Source organism: Rattus norvegicus, chromosome 5, assembly GCF_036323735.1.
Source record: "Rattus norvegicus strain BN/NHsdMcwi chromosome 5, GRCr8, whole genome shotgun sequence".
Taxonomy (NCBI): Eukaryota; Metazoa; Chordata; class Mammalia; order Rodentia; family Muridae; genus Rattus; species Rattus norvegicus.
The window spans coordinates 12808412-12821627 of NC_086023.1; the positions used below are offsets into that span (position 1 = coordinate 12808412).

The following is a 13216-nucleotide window of genomic DNA, read 5'->3' on the forward strand; positions in this document are numbered from 1 at the left end:
ATGTACAACAATGCCAAGCAACCAGAGCTTCCAGGGACTAAGCCCCTACCCAAAGAGTATACATGGACTGACCCTGGACTCTGACCTCATAGGTAGCAATGCATATCCTAGTAAGAGCACCAGTGGAAGGGGAAGCCCTGGGTCCTGCTAAGACTGAACCCCCAGTGAACTAGCCTGGTGGGGGGAGGGCGGCAATGGGGGGAGGGTTGGGAGGGGAACACCCATAAGGAAGGGGAGGGGGGAGGGGGATGTTTGCCCGGATACCGGGAAAGGGAATAACACTTGAAATGTATATAAGAAATACTCAAGTTAATAAAAAAAAAATATAGAAAAAAAAAGTTAAAAAAAATGTAGAAAGTAAGAAATGGTTAAGAAAAAAAAAAAAAACTTCAGAGAAAGCCCACACCCACTGACATACCTCATCCAGCAAGTTCTACTTCTTAGAACAGTGGTTCTCAACCTTCCTAATACTGTGACCCTTTAATACAGTTCCTCATGTTTCAATGGTCCCCCTAAACATAAAATTATTTTTGTTGCAACTTCATAACTGTGATTCTACTACTATTATGAATTGTAATGTAAATATTTTGGGGGTAGAGTTTTGCCAAAGGAGTCACAAGCCATAGCTTGTTCTTTAGGATCCATTGCTGTCCTTAAAAGGCCCAAAACTTTCACCAACAGTGCCAGGAACTGGAAACCATGTGTTCAAACACATGAGTCTATGGGGAACATTTTAAAATCAAATCACAACACCCCCCCACTCCAATTAAAAGCACTAATCCTTGCTGAGTTATCTCCATATAGAAAGCAGAATATTCTTTTTATATAGATTCATTTCTATTAAAAACTGTAAAATAGCAATGATAAAAGTCTAAGTGCACTTGACCAAATGTAGCCTGTCCAGATGTCTGTGGGAACTGTTTTGTGTTGAGTGATATAGGAGACAAGGCCTTGAAAGTCAGCAGCACTGTTCCCTGGGTTTGCATCATGAGTTGTATAAAGAAAGTGAGCTCATCAGCAGTCATGCCCTCATTCATTTATTTCTGTTCTCAACAGATATGGCTACTACTCCCAGTGCCTGCCCTGACTCTCTTCAATGAGCATTTGGAACCTGGAACTGTGAGCTCTAAATTCATGCCTTGACTTCACCAATGATGGGATTGTAAATGATCTTTCTTAAAACTGCTTTTATCAGCACATTTATCATAATAACAAATGAAACTAGGACATCACTGAATGCCATCAAGGCACTTCAAGATCTTGTTCACCAAAGGTAGAGGAAGTGCCTAGAAATGTTTAAAGTTGTACTTTCAGAAATCACCTAAGTCATCTATTCTGAAGACAAACACAGAGCTTTCCTGCAAAGTCCTCACCCATGTTTGCATATGTACATTCCCTCCTTCTGTTGCTGTGCATGCTTAAATCTATGCTAAACATCTCTTCCTAATAAACTCCAACTTAGAATCTTGGTATCGCATGGGTACAAGTCCCAGAATATTTCTCCTTAGTCTGCTACAAGGGGCAGCATGGAGATGCATCTACAGGTCGTGCCAGCCTCCCATTGATATCTTTTCTGATGACCAAGATGGGACAACCTCAGGAGAAGTATACTTGAGTTCCTCGACTGTTGCTCTACTCTCCTAGCTTGTTTGTTACCTTGATTTCTTTTTCTTGGAGAAAGTCAAAAGCCCCACTTGATGCTAAATGAATATAATTGGCTCTGAAGACAGGTTTTCTCCTGGAGTTACCAATATCCATTCCTGGCCCAGATAGAACGGTCTCAGAAATTCATGGAGTGAATATCACTGTAAGGTCTATTTATTAAAACCATTTCTTTTCTCCAAGAGATTGGCCAGAGACTTATTGAGAAGTGACTTTGGTGTGGCACTAAAAATGATAAGCCTTGCTAAGCAGAGCAATATAAAGCCTAAATATATTGGGAATAGCTGCTTAAAAACCATTCTCCAGTCCAGTCCTCTCTTGACCTTGGCCTACTAATTTCTAAGCTCCTAGGCTTCTCTCTTCTTCCATTTGCCCTCTTTCTTACTCCGTTTCTGTTCTGCTCTTCTCTCACTATTCCTCACATCCCCTTTCATGGCCTGGTTTATTCTGGCCATGTTCAATTTGAATTCTTTCAGATGCCTCTGGCTGTTCTCTCTTTCGTATCTACAATAAAAACCTTCTCCTCAGCAATACTTAGCATGGTCACATTTTCATTTTCATCCAGTGAAGACAATGTATACATTAGGTATAGGTATATATAAAAATAAATGTCAAAACCAAATGATTTATAGCCATGATGTGGCAGGCCAGGACATTTACAAGCTGTAACAGCTACAGCAATGGTAGCAGATGAGGTAAATTAAACTAAACTAAACTCACTCTTGGACGCCAGATAGAGGTCCTAAGTCCTCACCAAGTTCAGAGCATCTCTATAACCAGAAGAAATCAGTAGTTGATTAGCTAGAATCCAGCATGTTATTGGAACCACCAAATAACAATCGTTAAGATTTTTCACACATTAAGGCCACTAACTTCTTCAAGTTGTAGAAACAAATTAGCCTATTCATGTGTGGAGTGATTAGATCCCCAGTCTATGCCAATGGCCCTGACCTAAAAGATGAACCATCGACAGACCTATGTACGGTTTTTACAGATAGAAGCAGGTGTGTAAACCTGGGAACTGATAGACAAGAATGCGACAGTGGCTTCCAGAAGACAAGAAAGATTACATGCCTGTCTCCCAACACCTCAGCTCACAAAACTGAAGTGTTCAATTTAACTGGAACTTTCTAACTGGGAAAAATAAGTGACTCAATGTGTACGCTGATTCTACACCTGGTTTTCTAGTTCTTTATGTTCACATAGCTGTATGGAAAGAAAGGAATTTTAACAGAAAAATGTTCCCAATAAATAAGGTTCTGCATTTTATTTCTTCTCTAAGCCATCTGGTGACTCACATGGGTAGCAGTGATACACAATTAGAGTTAGCAGAAGGACAATTCCCTTTTGGCATCAAGGAAATAAACTAACAGACACACGTGCCAGACAAGCAGCACTCTACCACTCTGTACATGCAAGCCCATCTTACACAGAGGCAGGAATCAGAGAAGAAATGGGATAGGAATCAAGGATGCAGATAAAAATGGCTCATGCTGAACTCGATGTGGACATAAGAATCTGTTGTCCAGAGATCAGTTGCAAATTAAGGAATTTCATGTCACTGGGAAGAGAAATATTAACTCCTTTAGTCACTCTTGCCTTTGAGGGAAAACGATTAAAGTCTATGACCAGAACCCTCAATCAGGTGTTGTGCCTTTTAGCTCTGAATTAATGCACGGGGTGAAGTCAAGTTACCACTTTACTCCATATTGTACAAAGGAGAGGTAAATCTTAGGAGATGGACAACTGGATTTTACTGAGATGTCTCTCTGTATACTCTCTAGGGTTGGCTGACATCTCTGCAGGATGGACGGACATCTACCATACTTGAATAAAAAAGAAATCAAATAAATAAGGTTAGGGCTCAGTCCTTATAATAAACTCTCTATCTCCTAGGTGTCTGTGCCTAAGAGTATCTTTTTTATACCTGCGAACCTCAGAAGACTTAAAAGGTTTCTTCAAGAAAAAAAAGCCTTAATTTGCTAAAGGAAGTTATAAACCTATTCAAAGTTGTAAACTTACGTTTTGATTTGCTTCACCAGTGTCTGTGTGGGGAGGGGCTAATACTGAAATCTGGTTCCCTAATTGTTTCTTGATTATGTCAATAAAGATGGCAGAAGCCAATCGCTGGGCACAGATAAAGAGGTGGGATTATCGGAGTTCCAGGAGGAAAAGGAGGGAGAGAGATAAAGGTCTTTTTGGCTAGGCTTTGGAGAGAGGAGCAGAAGCATGTAAGGTCTGGGGGCTACTAGAATTCTGGGGGCAGAGTTCTAATATAGGATAGCTGAAGAGTTTTGAGCAATAGATTCTTCACACAGCAGTTGTGTTATCTGGCTGATTTAAAAATATTAAGGCTGTCTGGTGTTTTCTACCTGCAGTGACTCAAGTGGGCATAGCCTCAGGGTGGTCATTAGAGTTTTGGCAGAGAAGCTTTGAGGAGTTGGAGGAGCAGTCACAGTGCCCAGGGGTCAGAGAACCATGTGGCCATTCGCTGAGCTATGTTGTGAGTGGGACCAGTGGCAGCTTGTTCTCAGAACTGAGCTGAGAGCACAGTTCTAAGAAGATGATAGCATAGTCTCTTAAAACTACAAGTGTCCTTTCAAATACTACCACTGGTGTGACATTTACTCAATCATCACAACCTTACACTCTTCCTTTGCATCTGTTCCACAGTGTATTCTTTCCTGAAACTATTCTTATATTTTTTGCTACATTCTTAATATATAAGACTCGAGATTTTATTAATAGCCCAAAGAAGCTTACTTCTAAGCTCAAAAGTTAGCACAATATGGACACTTGAAAACCTTTGGTTACCAAGGAACTAGTGTGACAATAGATTGTTGGGAATATATACCTGAGAATTTGGGAAAGACATGTCTTAGGTCAAGATTTACATACTCAGATGGCATCTATATCACTCTCTGCTTAAGTTTTAATGGTTTACTAGCATCATTACAATGAATCTCTTGACACAAAGGTTCTGTTGTTTTCAGTGCTAATCTTATTAATTAAACACAAACATCTGCTGCATAAAATGTCATCTGTTCCTTTGATTTCAGAAGTAATCACACATTTTTTTAAATTTCAATCAAAAGATGAGATAATACTCTGGTCTTACAACTCTGGGACATTCTCTTATCCCCCTTAGATAAGCCAGTTGAGACTTCGGGTACCTGGATAGGAAGGGTCTAGGCCCAAAGTAAATCATACGTTCTAGAAAACTTTGGCCATCAACAAATATTCAAGGACCAAAGACTTACAGGAGGAAATTGAGGCAGGACAGAAGAACAGGAATTAGGGAAGCATGGAAAGAGAACCAGCCCAGTAGTCTGGCTGAAGGTTCTCAGTTAAGAAACATAGCAAAGTCCTTATAAAGCTTACGGACACAGAGATAATACTCATTCTACAGTGACATTTGAATAAACAGCAATGAACAATGCTTATAGCCTGAGCATACATGACCATTTACGGCCTTCTTCTTTTTTTTTTTTTTTCCAACTTCAAACCTGCAGTATTCTGAGAATCTCCCTTCTGTTAGTTTAGGGATCCATGATTTAACCTTATCATATTGTAACCATATACAAAGCATTCATTCACTTTCATTCACTGAGAATGCCCTTAGTGACTCAGAGAAGCAACTGCAAAGATCCCTCAAAGTCCCTCAAATCTTAATTATAACTATTTCTAAATATCGCTAAAACAATTAGGCACAACTCTTTCCTAAGCCCACATCTGTGTATTATTCTGTCCTTAAATGCTTAAATCTACAAAAACTTATTTTCTTAATAAATTCTAATTCTGCTCCAATCTGACTCATTCTCAAATTTCATTCTGTGTGGTTCAGTCAAGAGCCTCAACTTTACTTAAGCAGATACCTCTGTAAAGAGGTCCCCAGGTTTCTAGGGACAGTAGAGGGGAGCTACATTACTGGCCCAAATCCCACAGCCCTAGCCCTCAAGAGGCAAAAGCAGAGTAACTCAGGCCAGCCTGGGGCACACTATGAGCAAAGGGCAATGTGAACTGAATGGTAAGAATGTCTCAAAACCAACAAGATCTGAGGGTACAGCTCAGAGGGAGAGTGTTGGCCTAGTGTGCACTAGATCTGGGCTTAACTAGTACTGTGTGTATGTGTGTGTGTGTGTGTGTGTGTGTGTGTGTGTGTGTGTGTGTGTGTGTGTGTGTGTGTGCGCACACACACACACACACATAGATACTTCATTTATATTTATATTCTGTTATTCAGTTAATTATTACTAGTGTAGCAAAAAGTGCAGATGAATTCTGTGAAATCTTAGGACAGTACTTTTACTCAAATGGTGAACTATTTTAGGTCTGGATAAAAGACATATATAACATCTCACTCATTTTAAAGATATTTTGCTTAACATAGTTTTCACTTTAATAACAGTTTTTATTAAGAGTTTCTTTTCTTTTTAATCTTTATGAGTTTTGGTTTTGCTTTTGATTTTTTTTTTTAGAAGACATGAATCATACAACAGATCGCTTCTCGGCCTTTTGGCTAAGATCAAGTGTAATCATACAACAGAGGCCAAACCAGACGTCCAAATTTCATACATGGGCTGCCAGCTGCCAGATCAGTTATGAATGCAATTTGGTCATGTGAATTCTTTTCCTTTTCTGTGGTTCGCAAGTCACAAATTCTGATTTTCGAAAGAACATTTCAAAACTGACTTTTAAAGAAAATTTATTTCCTTCTGAAGCTGCTAAATACAATACTTTGTAAACTAAATAATGAGGTATCAAGGACTAAGTTTACCTTTTATTTTTCAAAATCAGAAAGGTGACGACTAACTTGAATTGTCATTTGTTTTCTAAGCTTCTTGGATCTTGTACATGTCACATTGAAACGTCTAAAGCCTATTACTAAATTTGAAGTTTTTAATAAAAATGTAGAAGATTACAGTGGATGATTATAACCTGAACCCTGCACAGGAACCATCTTTGCGGCATCTTTTCAAATTTAGCATGTTTCTACCTCACGCTTTCAACAATAACTAGGAAAACTGTAAAAGACGCAGTAATCCCCAGGCCCTGAATAGACAGGGTAAATGCAGGCCTTCTGGGATCCAGCCTGAAACGCACACAGGGGTCCCTCCTGCTAAGGGGTGGGAAGAATCTGTTAGAAAGGTGCTACCCAGGAGGCATCGGTTCATCAACAGCCGTACTTCAATACCAACTATTCGTCCTGCTCAGAAAGCTAATGGTGAGACCCCAGTTTCTGCTCCTTTGGAACTGTGCAGTCAACAGTGGGCAGCTTCATTAACATCTGAGACACTCAGGTTCTTTGAAGGTTCGGCCTGGAAAATGTGAGTAGCTACTAATGACGGTTGTGAGAGATAAATGATAGTATTTAGAGAGTGTGCAACTTATATATGATGCAAAACAAAACTATATAAGTAAATAAGAACTTACTTTTGGAAAAATTCTAAGTTCTAGGCAACAAGCCAGATACTCCGCCAGACTTGATAATTCAATGTCTGTGATCTGTGGACTGAGGTTAAGAACACACATCTAAGCAGACAGTGTGAAAACAAGGGTTCGTGCAAGGACACTTCCTTGTGTGGCTTCAGAGCAGACAGATGGGTAGTGGGTGGGGCTTTAGCTGAACTGAGTTAATCTGAGATGTGTTCATAAGGGCCTAGTCCTGCCCTTGGAGCCTACTACAATAAGGACAATGACGCAAATAACACTGAGTATAGTTTTAATGAACACTCCTCTGTTCTTAATCACCATTTTCATTGTCTTTTGACAATAACAAATTTACATGACTATTAAAATTCATAACAACTTTTGTTAGAAACAGGAGAAATGTCTGTTTGCTAAAAGATTTAGCAAGAATTTGATGGGAAATAATAAGAGTGTAGAGAAAGAAAAACAAAAAAGATGAGTTCTATATTTAAAAATTAGATTTGTGTGGTCAAAAGGAGAAAAAAGAACAGCATTTCCTATTTTTGCTAAACAATTTGTTTTATTTATTGTTATTTAAATGAACATGACACAGAATGGTGTTCTTCAAATTAAATTTCTAATGCAAGGAAAAACAGATTAAATGTATAATAACCATGCTAACGTCAAACTTTTTCTCTTTAACATTTTCTTATCTAATTCCCTTCTTATGTATATAATATAGATCTCAAAGATTATATTGACATACTTGGTTGAAGACATACTTAATAGCACTTAATTAAAAACAATATTTAAAACATAGCTTGAGTTCACTTGTTTTATTGCTAGCACTTTTGAATTAGAGGAAATAAAACATGCCATTTAACTAATAGTGCCAGCAGGATAAAAGGCTATGGGCCAACCTAATCAGTTTTAAAGGAAAATAAATGTTAAGACTCATAGTAATCTATGCTTCCACTTATTAGTGGAGAAAAAATTGATTTGCTGAGGTTACCTGGCGGTTCCTCAGCTGAAAGCTTTGGGGAGTAGATGAAGACAGCAGTTAGGATCCCAAGGCCCCTGGGATTAAGGCTGGTTGGCCATGGATCATCAACCAAGACCAGTGGAGGTGCATGCTCAGAGAGAGTGATCCATCTGCATAGAGCAGTCACTTATCTGCTGACTGCAGCTATCTATATGAGAAGGAAGGGATCTGTGAGGCTTTAGGATGAACTCCGAGAGTTAGGATTCTAACTTATCCCAGTAGCCAGCTTCTTGTACATGCATCTCCTCTGTGGAAGGGAAGCTGAACACAGCCCTATAAGGGCTGAGACAAAGCAGAGACTACAGAATCTCCAAGAGCTGCCAGGCCGATGCCCCATCAGAAATTGTTCATTTTCTACCTGTGTGCCTCCACCCATCAGAATACTGTCAACTTTTCCCAAGAAAGCTGAGCCATGTGATGTCTCCTTGTAGGGCAGCCTGCATCTTACTACATCATAAGCCCACAGAACTTTGTACACTGCCCTTAACCACTTTACTCCAGTTATACACACTCTAGACCTGAACAACCATGCAATGAATTAGTGTAATTAAACAAAGATTAACTAGATAATTGAAGTACTGTATAATTAAGAAAGACCAGTGGTCTTCTTACCCTGGTGGACTCAAAAACATCTAGAAAACTGCAAAATATATATATATATATATATATATATATATATATATATATATATATATCTTGTCACTTATGTACAACCTCCCAATGATTCTGTCTTAATGGCTGTGTGTTATGTGGAGCGAGCGTGGACACTTTCTAAAACCTTTCTAAGAGCACGGACACTTTTTAAAAGCTTTCTAAGGTGACCTTGGGTTGTCCCCATTGATTACTGCTGACAGTAAGTGAGTCATCAAAATAAAAACAGACATGAAAATAAATCAGCAGAAGGAGGACTGAGTATTGATTTTCTGTGTTCTATTTGATTTTCCTCACAGTAAAGATTCAGGGACCCATCCACATTAAACTGTGTAACCTGTAAGGAACAAAGCACAACGATTCTCTGAAAGTGATCTTTAGCTTCACGCACTGTAGAAATTCTTTGTGCCAACTTTCCTGTGGTGCTATCTCTGTGTGCCTTGTCTTGTAAGTCAGAACCACATTGTTTGCCTAGGTCCTGTTCTGAAGCAGTGGCTTCCTGCAATTCACATTCACCTTTGCCATTATTTACCTCCAGCCCTTGAGAGGAAGAGAGCAATATCCTTGAGTCTGTTGCCATAAGCCACGCTAAGGGCTGACACTGAAGGCTACCCATCCCCAGGATAAACGTCACATTTCCTTATTTCCCCCTATTTTCTAATAGCTAGTGAAGAGTCACGAATAACAAGAACCGCAACCCCTTCCGACGTTCACCCTGGGGAAAGACTATTTCTTTCATTTAGCATAACTTTCAGTCACCATAACAGGCAAATCTCTACTCAACTTGAGTCAGGTTCTCATGGGTTCTGTCAGAACACTGAGAGATGTTAATAGTAGATCACAGGAGATTTATGACTAGAGAGGCATTTATAGTCCTTCAAGGGAACAAGTTTATCATGGGCAGATCTTAATGAAATCAGCTGTTTCTGGACGTTATGTCCTTCAGGGACCTTGAACACACATCTGCCACCCTCCACCTCTCTCATTGGTTTTTTTGAGACAGGGCTTCCCTGTGTAAGCCTGGTTGCCCTGGAACTCAATCTGTCATCTGTCGACCAGTCTGGTCCAGAACTCAGAGATTCTCCTTCCTGTCTCTGCCATGGGAGTGCTGGAATTAAAGATGTGCTTCTCTTAGATTATCTCTATGAGGTTTGAATGGCAAATGTTTAGTGTAGGTTTCTTAAATGACTAAAGCGATGGACTTATTTTTCAATTGGCTTGTGCAAACACTAACAAAATAAAGGTTACTTACAAAATATTCTTTTCCCTATATACATTTGCAATGGGTGTGTTTTGTCAGTTATTTTAGGTGGATATCTCTATATGAAACAATTTCTAAAAGAAATGTTTAGTGCCCTTTTCATATCAGTAATGGTTGCAAAGATGACAATTTTTAAAAAGACAGAAATAAGGTTAGTAAGATGGCTCCCAGGGGAAAGGCTTTTGCTCCTCAATGATCCAACTCTGACAGGGTAAGTTTGATCCCTAGAACTTTCAACTGCAGGAGAACGTGGACATCACAGGATCACAGGTTGTCCATGTGAACACGGTCTCGGTCTCTCGGTCTCTCGGTCTCTCGGTCTCTCGGTCTCTCGGTCTCTCGGTCTCTCGGTCTCTCGGTCTCTCGGTCTCTCGGTCTCTCGGTCTCTCGGTCTCTCTCTCTCTCTCTCTCTCTCTCTCTCTCTCTCTGTGTGTGTGTTTGTGTGTGTTTCTGTCTGTCTCTGTATATATGTGCCTGTGTACTTTTCTCATGTATCTCTGCCTCTCTTTTTCTCCATGTGTCTCTGTCCCTCTCATAATATAAAACAAAGAAGACACAAAGATTCCTTAAGAGCTGTAAGCCCAACATAAAATATAAAAATGAACTCTGACCTAGCATTCTTCTCTGTCTCACCCAGTCTGTGGAGATATCTGATCTATTTCAGGTTAATCTTATTTACTTCCTACGATCTACTGCTGGTCGTTGCTTCTTTGTCTCTTCTTTCTTACAGACTATTGCCAACACTGATCTTAACTATGACATAATACCACCAAAGAAAAATGGAAATGCCTCCTAGCAGTGTCTTCATAGAAATTTGCCTTGGATGGAACCAACTTGGAAACCTGATGGAGAGTAGCCTATCCTGTAAAACTAGACTTTCAGTTTAATACATACATGGCATAAAGCAAAATATCCACTTGTAGCAAATCTGGCTATCATGTGCCTGACTATTTCTTACTTTTATCAAACTATTAAAGTCCATGATAAACAAACATAATTTATGAAAACCCAAAAAGGAAAAACTCTAATTCTGTAGGGTACCACTTAGGAATTATTGTAGTTATGGCACCTAGCATGCTCCTTTTAGGAGGTAGGGAGTTACTCCTACACTAACAGAGACTACATAATAACGAGTGTCTAATCTCTTCTGGGTACCCAGGAGCTTCCCTTGGAACTGATGGAAAGACTCTTCATTCTTATATTGTTCTGAATTTCTTCCACTGCAGATGACATTCACTGATTACTTACAGAAAAATGAGTAGGAATATATATATTTCTTCACAAGACAACATAAGCAATAATAACAGGCAGCAATTTCTGTAGACAGAGTCTCGCTGTTTAACACAAACTGATCTTAAATTAGTATCATTTCTGCCTCAGCCTCCTGAACACTGGAATTACAGGCTTAAACCATCACCCCCAACAGAAATATACTACCGTTGAACATTTTCTGTTATATGGTAGTCTAGCCATCTGATTATTCTGTCATACTTTATTTAATCAGTTCATTCCAGTTTTATTCACCCTTATTCCTTTGAAGTACTTGATGTGTTCCTCTTTCTTACAAAATGTTCCAATTCTATTTGATGAATATATTAAAATCAAACATTCTTAACAAACGTTTCTGGGAACAATTATATTACCTGAACTCTATGAAGGATTTTTCAAATTAGAAGAGAAAAAAAACTTCCCCATTAACATGAAATGTACTTAAAACATTAATAAAAATAAAACAGTTTCTATACTAAAAGCCTGAAAAGGAAAATAGCTCACCTTGTGAAAAGAGAACAGGGTGAATTTTAAACCCGCCTCCATTCTTCAGCCGTTGGGGCAGCTGCTCAAAATGGTAACTATCCATGTAGAAGACAACTTTCAGAGCTTGCCGGCTTCCTTCCACTTGGTATGTAAGAGGCACATCTGAAGTAAAATAAAATGCCAAGTCACTTCCTGACATCAGGATATGTTAGATAGTACATTTGGATTATATCAGCAATGTATTAAACTTTTTACCAAAAAAAAAAAATCTTGAAATTTGCTATGAAGTAATGCATTACTCATGCTCCTCTACGTAAGCTCCTTTAGGTAGGTGAACGGCCAGGCCCAGCCCTCACACTACTGTAAAGGCCATAAGGTTTTTTTTTCCAGTCCCAGAAGCTGCAGATGGGCAAGTTCTGCTTTACAGGGGGAAAAAAAAGGCCCATGATTAGGTTACAAAATCCCATCAATTTTTGAACTTGCCCCAATATCAGGCCATAAAATCCCACTAATCCTCAGGCACACTGAAAATCTCCACCCGAACCCCAAAACCCTTTATAAAGCCATCCTCTTGTTCATTTATTTGTTGCTTCTTGTCAGAGCAGAGTAAGCCACCATCTTGTATCTTTTCCAATAAATCTCTTGTATGAGGTTTATTGTGCAGTGTGACTTTGTGGTATTCCTTAGCTCCTGACTGCCAGGATAGCTTTCCCCTGAGAGCTGTAACATTTGCACTGGAGAAACCTTTCTCCTCAGAGCTGGAACACTTGCACTGAACATTTAGGCCCACTGGCATAGGAAGTGCTATTGGTACTGAATCTGAGTCTCATTAACTAAATTACTGAGTTCAATACCAAATTCTATAATGGAAAGACAGTTGCACTTTGACACACCAGATGACTCACTTAACTAAATGAGGATCTCTCAGGGCAGCTGGCTCATTCCTACTCAGTCAAAATGAGCCTGTGGGGTACACTCCTTAAGTAGTATGTGAGAAACAGACCACATAGCAGCCATTAAAAAATAGCCATGGGTTTTAAATGCTCTGTTCTCTTGAGTGTCAGATTAAAATGAACATATTCTATTAAGGATGCCTGATGGTCATTAACAATTACCTTTTCAAATTCCTGTAACTATTTTCAAATACCTTAAACTCAATGGCTTAAAAGATCAGCCAGCATGAATAGCTAAAAAGCAGTGGGAGTATTTTACAGTGTGACTGTAGATCCTTTTCCTTGTACATGAATCCACAATATTTCTACACTATTAAAAAAGAATAGAAAATCATTCTGAGTATACTCAAACTAAAACACTGATTAGTTAAAAATGAAGAGCAAAACATAGGAGATTCTTACTATATCTTGATTCAACATTAACACTTCAAACTTGCTTCCTGAAATGAAACTGATATAGAGTTCAAATGCAAATGTCATTGG

The 13216-nt window shown here is 39.0% G+C and overlaps 1 protein-coding gene across 1 annotated transcript in view; it reads right to left on the reverse strand.

Annotated features, from left to right (window-relative positions):
• Positions 1–13216, reverse strand: part of Prex2 (phosphatidylinositol-3,4,5-trisphosphate-dependent Rac exchange factor 2) — a 315395-nt gene that overhangs the window by 87729 nt on the left and 214450 nt on the right. The window contains exon 34 of the mRNA NM_001393795.1: positions 11799–11942. Coding sequence (NP_001380724.1) covers positions 11799–11942 — 144 coding nt within the window. The remainder of the gene's footprint in view (positions 1–11798; positions 11943–13216) is intronic.